At 57.7% G+C, this 9,419-nt stretch overlaps 1 protein-coding gene across 1 annotated transcript; it reads right to left on the bottom strand.

Annotated features, from left to right (window-relative positions):
- Window positions 1-3,557: 3,557 nt before the first annotated feature.
- Window positions 3,558-8,324, bottom strand: PRSS22 (serine protease 22). Its single transcript, XM_055562051.1, has 6 exons — window positions 8,095-8,324; window positions 7,493-7,519; window positions 6,907-7,078; window positions 6,171-6,448; window positions 4,648-4,805; window positions 3,558-4,057 (listed from the first exon to the last, which is right to left on the bottom strand). The coding sequence occupies exons 1-6, from the start codon at window positions 8,174-8,176 to the stop codon at window positions 3,797-3,799; spliced, it is 978 nt and encodes a 325-aa protein (XP_055418026.1). The 5' UTR covers window positions 8,177-8,324; the 3' UTR covers window positions 3,558-3,796.
- Window positions 8,325-9,419: the final 1,095 nt, after the last annotated feature.

Genomic DNA, 9,419 nt, shown 5'->3' with positions numbered 1-9,419 from the left:
GAGGTGAAGGAGCAGAGAAGCCCCAGCACTGATGTTGGGGTATCCACCACGGAGTGGGTGAGAAAATGAGGAAGAACCAGCAAAATAGACTATGTTCTGTGAAAGTGATTATTCCCTATTCAGCATGAATTGAGACAACTGTGTCCCTGAAAACTGGTATTTGCCCTGGTTTGTCTGTGAGTAATTGTTTCGTGGCTGCCGACAGGAAATCAGACCTATGCGCCCATTGCATCAAGGTTGAGAGGTGAAGCAGATGAACTCGGCCCCCACAGTCTGACACATGCCGCCCTCCCCCGTGCCCTGGTTGTGCTCTTACTCACTAGCTTACTGCCAGTCTGCCTGGTGTCGTCACATGAAGTCTAAGGTTGCAGGCTTTGAAGGTCCTACTCACAGCCCAGTCCTAGTTCCCATGAGCAACTTTGTGATGCTATGAGCACAACCACCTGGGCACTGGTAGCAAAGTTTGGCTCGAAGCTGGGAAAAACCATTCTCTCCACCTTTATGTAGAATCCCACACTCCCCAGGCAGTCTGGGGAGCTTGGGGAGATGTTGCCCTTGGTCTGGAGACTGATGAGCTCATAAGGGCACCATCAACAGGGGCAATGATGAAATTCCTTCAGTTGCCACCTCGGGCTGCAGCGTTGACTGGGAGGCTTTGAGCAGGAAAGGGAGAGGGGAAAAAAAAAAGACTTGCTCTTTTAATATGTATTTATTTACTTTTTATTTGGCTGTATGGGGGCTTAGTTGCCCTGAACCTACATCCCCTGCATTGCTCAAAAAACAATGGATTCTCAAAAAGACTTGATAATTTACTCTTGAGTAAGCATGACATGAAAACCTGAAACTAATGGGGGCACCCCCTGAAGGTCCAAAGCTCTTGTGGGCAGCTGTGAGCTCAAAACCTTTATAATCTGTTTCCATAACAACGAAAAGAGTTTTCTGTAAAAAGCCAAAAATGTTCTATAAATCTAAAACTATTCAAAAACAGAGGGTCTGACACTGGTATATCAGTTACAAAAGCATTTAGCTGCAGTAAAAGAATATCTGACCAGCAGTGGCTTAATAGCACACAAGAAGGATACAGGCAGATTCTCAACCACATCCTTACGCCCACAGCTTCTGAATCTTTATTCACTGCTAATTTAGCACATCAATTCGTAGCCTCAAGGTGATAAGATGACTGCTAAAGGCTAGGTATTACATCTGCATCTTAGAAGGAGGATGGTGGGAAAGGATCATGCCAGCTGAATAGGTCCTTTCTATCAGAAAAACAACAACAAGAACAGTCTTCCCAAGAAACCACCCATCAGATGTCTGCTTCCATGGCGACCTTGCAGGAGACTTTGAAAGGGAGTATCTAGCTTTCCCAGTCTCTTTGGTAGAGGAAGCAAGGGAGGGGCATTGGAATGGGTTTTACCTTAGCCAACCAAAGGAGTCTGCCACCAAGGGGGCTCAAAGGTGTGGCCTTCTCAGGGGCTTTGGTTGGGACGGCATTGGAGGCAGGGGTGGAGGGCGGCGAGGGACGGGGCATGGGGGAAACTGAGGCACAAGAAGCCGGGGGCCAGAGAACAGAGACGGAGACAAAGAAAGGGTAAGCAGACAGGGGCAGGGTGTGGGGGAGCGAGGAGCAGAGGGAGAGCCTGGCGGATAGGGGGGAAACCGAGGCAGGGAGGAGGGCGACAAACAAGGTGGCGGAGGACTGAGCCCAGAGAGGCAGGGAAGGGGACGAGGGAAGCGTGGCGACAAAGAGGGACCAGGTCACAGAGGGAAGGGGCCACACCGGAGCCACCTGCTCGCTTCCCAGGCCGGTTCCCAGGCCAGATTAGCGTTTGTTTACTCGCTTAACATTTCTTTCTTTATCGGGCTGTCCCAGGTCTCAGTGGCGGCATGCAGGAGCCCCACTGTAACACGCGGGCCTCTCTAGCTGCAGCACACAGCTTTAGAGTGTTTGGGCTCGCTAGTTGCAACATGTGGGCTTAGTTGCCCGGAGGCGTGAGGAATCCTAGTTCCCCAGCCAAGGATCAGACCCGAGTCTCCTGCATGGGAAGGCGGATTCTTAACTACCGGGTCAACGGGGAAGTCCCAGTGTGTGTTAATAAGAGCAACCCCACAGCATTTACCTCGATCTGATATTAACCAGATGCGTGAGTGGGTGTCAAGTTGACTCAGGCGTGTTTGACTCTTTTCCACCCCATGGACTGACTGCAGCCTGCCAGGCTCCTCTGTCGATGGGATTCTCCAGGCAAGAATACTGGGGTAGGTTGCCATGCCTTCCTCTAGGGGATTTTTCTGATAGCCCAGGGATCGAACCTGAGCCTCCTGTGTCTTCTCCATTGCACCCCGATTCTATATCACTGAGTCACCAGGGAAGCCCAGTATTAACACGGGGGTGATTAAAAAAAAAAAATACGAACAAAAGTCTTAAAAACAGTGCTGCCAGTAAAGGATACCTACCTACCAACCAGATCGGTACTGCGTTCTCAAGTCCACTGCACTGACATCTTTCACTGGGGACCCTGAGGTAGCCATGCATCTCTGTCTCCTTCACGGCTGGGCCTATGTGTCTTCCTGTTGGAAAAAATCTCTCGCACACACTCAGCAAACCAACCACCCAGCCCTCTCTCTGTATGCTGGGAAGCCTGGGTGGGGCTGGCACAGGGTCCCAGAAAGGGCTCGGCCTCCCAGGCCCTGGGAGGAAGGGCAGGTGGTGGGAAAGGAGAGCCTGCATGAGCACTAGCTGGTCCCAGGCAGACCCCCTGGTGGCCTAGGGCTGGGCTCCCAGCCCCACCCGTGGGGGCAGCTGAGGTGACTCAAGGCTCCCCCGGCCCCCAAGCAGAGACCTGCTGTCTCATTGTTTTTCTCCTCCGTCCTTCTGAGGGAGGGTTCAGAGAGTCGGCAGTGACTCATCCGGTGAGTCACCTTCTGGGAGCCCTGGCTGCCTCAGCCCAAATCTGAGACACCTGGTTCTGCGGGCAGGGCAGAGGGGAACACCCCACTCTCATGTGTGTTTGGGGGGTTCTCCCAGCCAGCCCCATTTCCGAAATTCAACAGGCAGGTTGTGGGCCTGCCTGGCCCTGCAGCCCCACCTAGCTTTCAGGAGACAGAGCTGGGCCTCCTGCCTCCTCTCCCTGCTGGCCTCCCTGGTGGGAGGGAGTTATGAAAGGACAGTGCCAAGGTCAGAGGTCAGGATGTTGACTCCTAGGTGGGTAGGACGCCTGGCTCCCTGGCCAGGCCACCATTTAAACTGCTACCTGCCTGCCCCCATTTTAACCCCAACCGGATCCCTGCTGACCAATGTCCACATACCCAGGGGAAAAAAACAGGAACTGGGGAATAAATAATAAATAAATGGGTTTCCCTGGTGGCTCAGACGGTAAAGAATCTGCCTGCAATGCTAGAGGCCCGGGTTGGATCCCTGGGTCGGGAAGATCCCCTGGAGAAGGAGACGGCAACCCACTCCAGTATTATTGCCTGGAGAGTCCCATGGACAGAGGAGCCTGGCGGGCTACAGTCCTTGGGGTCGCAGAGTTGGACACGACTGAACGACTCAGAACGGAGAATAAATAATTTATTGAAGTTGGAGGAATAAATAAGATACGTGGGTGTGGTTACAAATAACTGTAAAAAGCGTTGACATGTATATACACAAAGGCGCTCCGGGCCTAAGGGGTGGGGCCTGAGCCCGGTGAGGGGCGGGACCTCCCGCGGAGGCGATCCGGCGCCGGGTCGCGGGCGCCCCCCAGAGGTAGACGGCTTATTTACAACGGAGGAGACGGCACAAGGTCTCCCCGGGTCCCTAGTCCGCGCGGCGCCTCTCGGCCCCGCGAGGGCGCAGCGCCCCCAGGGCCCGGCCCCGGCGACCTGTGGGCCCGCCCCGCTGCGAGCGCCCGCGGAGCTGCACCCCCTGCACGATCCTCTGCACCCAGGAGCGGTGGGCGGCCAGACTGATGTAGACCCCGGGCCGGTTGCGCTGCGCACAGCCCTCGCCCCAGCTGATGACGCCCGCCAGCAGCCAGGTGCCCTCGACCTGGCACATCAGGGGGCCTCCGGAATCGCCCTACGGAGAGGAAGGAAGGTGAGAGGCCCGTGTGGGCCAAGGGGCGGGCAGAGCCCAGCACCTGTGCCGCAGCAGGTGGCGGACGGGCCATTTCTCCAGACCCTGGGGCCTGGACCAGCAAAGCCCTAACTAGCGCCCCCGGGGCAGGGAGGGCCCCCTTCCCAGGCTCACTCCTGGTGAGAAGCACCTAGTGCTAGACCTTCTCCCTCACAGCCCTGGAGGCACCGAGCGGGGGTTGTGATCTGCCTCACTGATGAGGAAACCAGGGCTCAGAAAGAAGAGTGTCTCAGACCGGGTGTGCAAGGTCCCACAGTCCACCATCCTCCTCCCTGTAGCCTGCTGGGGGGTGCCAGGACCATAGCACCCCCTCCTTGGATGCAGCTCCCTGAGAATGGGGTCAGGCACACCCCATTCTCACCATGTCTGATGTATGAACAAAGGCAAGAACGGCTGAGCCAGGCTGGGGCTGGGTTCTATAGGCATCTCTCTAGGGGGACTGCCAGGTCAGGGCAGATTCTAGACGGAGGCCCAGCAAGGCGAGGGGTGATGGAGCTGAATGGGGCAGGGCCGGGAAGGGGGCAAGTGCTCACCAGACAGGCGTCACGCTCCCCCTCCAGGTAGCCAGCACACAGCATGTCCTCGGTGATGGCGCCCTGCCCTGCTCCCCGCCAGTACAGGCGGCCGCAGGTGGCCGAGTCAATGATGGGGACCTTCAGCTTCTGGAGGGTCTGAGGGTGGGGCAGGGGCACTGGGAGCAGAGATGAGAGAGTCAGGCTTGGGAGGCTCTCCTGCTGGCCTCCTCAGTCCCCACCATCCCCCTTAGGAGCATTTCTCAAAGGGTAAATGGATCAACTCTGTCAGGCTCAGCCACGATGCCCACAGAAAACCCAAATTCCAGGACTCCACTCTGGACCGACTGAATCCTAAAGGAGCGTGCAGCCTGAAATTCTGAACCTTTAATGAGATCTCTGATGCCCACAAAAAGGTTCAAACCAATGACCCTGCTTGTCCTGTCTCAGGCACAACTTTATCCAGCTTGAGGACTGCTACAGACTAATGGCCACTCGGTGTTGAATGTTATCAGGACTTGAAGGACCTCCCCATCCCCTAGAGGGATTGCAGACCCTAGGGTTGGTTGGTCAGTTTCCCCAATCCATAAATCCAGCTTTCACAGGAGCCCCTAAGAATGACCATGGCTGAAACTTCAGTGTCAGTGGGATTCCCCAGATGCCCAAAATGGTGTCATTTCTCTTAATTCTTCTGAAATCTGGTTAAAGTCCCATTTTCTTACATTTTGTCCTTTCTTAGTCTCTCTTCTCTCCCTCTCTCTTTCTACACACACACACACACACGTATTACAGCTTTTCTGCTTCTTACTTTCTAATCTGCTTTGTGTTCTAGATGAGGTTTTCCAAACTTCCAGACTTGGTTTGTCAATTATATTTTACCTGTACGGAGATTGCATTTTTTTCCTGGGAATTTTGCCTGCAATTGTGTCATGATGCCACCAGGGGGCACCTAATTCTGACTTGGAATCTCAGGGCTGTTTTCTTATTCCCCCGGTTGGGCTCAGCTTCCTAGAAATCTCTAGAGTGTTTGTGCTCAGTCACCAAGTGGTGTCTGACTCTTTGTGACCCCATGGACTGTAGCCCTCCAGGCTTCTCTGTCCTTGGGATTTTCCAGGCAAGAATACTGGAGCAGGTTACCATTTCCTTCTCCAGGGGATCTTTCAAACCCAGGGATCGAACCAGGGGATCTTTCAAACCCAGGGATTGAACTGGCATTTCCGGTGTCTCCTGCATTGGCAGGCAAATTTTTAACCACTGAGCAACGTGAGAAGCCCCAGAAACCTTCTATCAGTCTTTCCTATATCACTTCATAGCCTAGTTGATCTGGCAGTCAGAACACAGCTTAAGTTACCTTTTAACTAGAACTGATCTGAAGTTGTCCACCTTGGTTTCTAGGTCATCACCTCTCTGGGCTGCAGACCATCTTTTTTCCTCTGGATCATGCTCGGCCCCTGGCCTCTGTTCTTTGCCACCCATGGGACCTGTATCTCCCAGTGTTTGCTACCCTCTGTCCCCACCCACCCCCGCCCCGGAAGAAGCCGCACCTCCATCGTGGACGCTCCCCCAGCCGGCAATCCAGCAGTCGGTGTCCGGAGAGAGCTGGACGGTGGAGTCGGGCAGGCAGATGGGCAGGACACGCTCAGAGAACTGGATGGCGCGCTCCAGGCGCACCAGGGCGATGTCAGCGCGGGAGCCCTCCTTCCAGGAGTACACAGGGTGGGGCTGCGCCGAGGCGATACCCACCTCCTGGGACCTTGGGCCAGGGTTCCCCAGCTGCCAGGCTCCGAGCAGCACAGAGAACTGGGTTGGTTTGTCCAGATTACTAAAAGGACAGAGGGAAGAGGAAGAGGGTGGGGGTTGGCATCAGCCCAGGAAGGGCCTGGGAAGGGTTTCTGAGGAATGGCATGCACATGAAGGCCCCTGGAGCGCAAAAGGGGGGCTTCCCTGGTGGCTCAGTGGTAAAGAACCTGTCTGCAATGCAGGAGATAGGGGTTCGATCCCTGGGTCAAGATGAACCCCTGGAGAAGGGAATGGCTACCCACTCCAGTATTCTTGTCTGGGAAATCCCATGGACATTGGAGCCTGGAAGGCTATAGTCCATGGGGTCACAAAGAGCCAGACAGGCCTAGGGACACACGCACTGCGTGCAAAAGAGGCTTCTGGGCAGAAGCCAGAGCTCTCCTGAGGGACCCAAGACCGGCCGGAGGCCTGGAAACCGGGGCTGGGTGGGCAGCCTGGGGTCCGGGAAACCAGGTGGAGGGGCGGGTGGGGCACACGTACTCCTTGAAGCAGTGGGCGGCCGTGAGCACCCAGCGGCTGGTGAGCAGGGAGCCCGCGCAGTGGTGGGTGCCGTTCTTCCGGATGCTCACGACCCAGGGCCACTCGGCGTCCGAGCTGTCCTCGCCCCCCACGATCCGGTTCAGCTGCAGGCGCTTCCCGCAGGCTGGGGGGCCTGGCGGTAAGGGGTCTGTCAAACTCTGGGCGCCGTCGGTCCCCCTTCCAGCTCCCCTTCCCCGCTTCACGCACTGAGGCCTATGTGCCGCTCTCCCTTCAACCCGGCCCAGCTGCCTGCCTGCCTGCCCCTTCCATCCTCTGCCCTCCCCGAGCTGGGCACTTCATCCTCTAGTCCCCTGGTCCTTTCAACTGCTGGGGCGGCTCAGTCACTCCCTGCTCCACACACACACACACACACACGCACACACACACCCCGCCTCTCCTCCTTGACCCTCTGGGCCTCCTCTCCTGGGTGCCTTCTTCTCCAGCTCAAACCCTCTCCTGCCCCACTGCCCACTCCTGACCTGCCCCTGACAGACAGACACACAGGCTTCCTCCCTCCCCTGCTTCCCTGAGGTCAGCTCAGACTCACCGGCTGTCTTGACAGCATCCAGGGTGGCTGAGGGCAAGAGAAAGAAAGGGTCAGGCCGGTGGAGGGGCTCTTCCGTGCCCTGCAACTCTCCCTGGGCTGTCCCAGGGCCTCAGGGTCGCGCTGCCGGGTGGGGCATTTCCCGGAGCCTGGGCAGGGCTGGCAGAAACCTCAGGCCCTGGCTGTGAGCGGCGGCCTTGGCCTCCCCGTAGCTTTGTGTCCAGCCTGTGCCCTGGGGGCTGGGGCCCTGGGGGCCAGGTCTGGGGTGGGGGTCTCACAGGGGGTGAGCATGAGAACCCCTCGTAGGCCCCAGGTCCGGATGCTGCCTCCCCAGCAGTGGACTGAGGAGATGGGGGAGACAGGAGTGGAGGGCAAGAGGGTAGAGCAGAAGCCGAGCCAAGAGCCCTGAGCGCTGACTGGGCCTATGGGTACCTGCGGTGTTTCCTGTGCTTCTCACGGCTGCAGGGGAAACTGAGGCTCAGAGCAGGCAACTTACAAAACAGCGAGACAGCAGAGGAGAGGAGAAGAGGGACTCAGCAGGACCAGGGAGGAAGTGGGGGGTGGGCAGTGAGGGAGGCCTAGGCCAGCAGGCCCACAGGACTCACCTGGAGCGGCCAGAATCAACAGGGAGGCCAGGACCCCGAGGCAGGGTGCCCCCAGGGTGGGGGGAGTCGCCAGAACCACCATGGCGCGCCGATGGGAGTGCCTTGTTCCCCCGCAGGCCGCCCCAGGTTTTATCCTGGGAGGCGGAATGCCGTCGGACCAGTCCCCCGAGTGAGTGGCGGTAGGTCACAGGGAGGGGTGGGGCTTCAGGGAGGAAATAAGCCGTTAAGGGGTCTGGGGGGGTGGGCTTCCAGCTGTGCCGTCTACCTGGGGCCTGCATGGGGCTCTGCAGGGGCAAGTGGGGACCCTGGGCCCCGGGGTCTAGGCTGGGCCTTGACGTTGACTGGGGGGGTGGGGCAGAGGAAGGCCCCCCAAGCTTGAAAGGGAGGTGCTGGACCCTGCCGGCCGGGAAGCTGGGTGTGGGCTGTTGGGAAGGCCCTGGGGGCCTTGGGGTAGGGGTGGGGGCCGGTGAGGGGCTGCCAGAGGCTCCCTAACGGGCCCTGTGACTCAGCGGGAGACCTGGCTCAGCCCTGGGCTCCGGATCCCGTTAACCCACTTCCCGAAGGCCCATGAATCAGGCCCCCAGGAGCCACCTGTTCCGGGTCCCCCTTCCTGTGGGTCCCGTCACTGGGCAGCCAGAGGACTCATCTCACCTGGATGTCCGGGATGCCCAGGTGGGGCAGCCAGCTGTCCAGGCAGCCGAGATGGATGTGGCTGCCTGCAGAGGCCAGGAGGCCCCACAGCACCCCCAGCCCCTGGTCTCCCGGGACCACCCCCCCACTCCTCACTGGGGTCAGAGGGCTGCTGGGTGGTGCTTGATGGGAAGCCCCAGGAGCGGGGGTGGTGTTGGATCCAGATGCTTCCCTGAGGAGCCTGCCCGCCTGATCCCGGAGCCCCCACCCTGCAGTCTGCCCTCCAGACACCCGCACCCCAAGCAAGAGGAGTGGGGCTGTCTCCAAGACAAACTGTGTATCTCTGACCTTCTGTCATTTCATCCACAAACTTTGCACTGGCCTTCACTGTGAATGGACATTACAGGAGGTAAACGAGTCCATCCTAAAGGAAATCAACCCTGATTATTCATTGGAAGGACTGATGCTGAAGCTGAAGCTCCAATACTTTGGCCAGCTGATGTGAAGAATTGACTCATTGGAAAAGACCCCGATGCTGGGAAAGATTGAGGACAGGAGGAGAAGGGGATGACAGAGGATGAGATGGTTGGATGACATCACCGATTCAATGGACATGAGTTTGAACAAACTCCAGGAAATAGTGAAGGACAGGGAAGTCTGGTGTGCTGCAGTCCATGAGGTCAAAAAGAGTCAGA

Source organism: Bubalus kerabau, chromosome 23 (genome assembly GCF_029407905.1).
Source record: "Bubalus kerabau isolate K-KA32 ecotype Philippines breed swamp buffalo chromosome 23, PCC_UOA_SB_1v2, whole genome shotgun sequence".
Lineage (NCBI taxonomy): Eukaryota > Metazoa > Chordata > Mammalia > Artiodactyla > Bovidae > Bubalus > Bubalus kerabau.
The sequence above is the reverse complement of the archived record's forward strand: the minus strand, read 5'-3'. Positions and strand labels throughout refer to the sequence as shown.

Excerpts from the sequence above, each read along its gene's own strand:
- PRSS22 (XM_055562051.1), bottom strand. The coding sequence starts at position 8,176 with ATGGTGGTTCTGGCGACTCCCCCCACCCTGGGGGCACCCTGCCTCGGG. Across the intron at positions 6,449-6,906 it reads GCCGCCCACTGCTTCAAGGA|TAATCTGGACAAACCAACCC; the intron begins GTACGTGTGCCC and ends CTGTCCTTTTAG. Across the intron at positions 4,806-6,170 it reads GGGGAGCGTCCACGATGGAG|TGCCCCTGCCCCACCCTCAG; the intron begins GTGCGGCTTCTT and ends CTCTGCTCCCAG.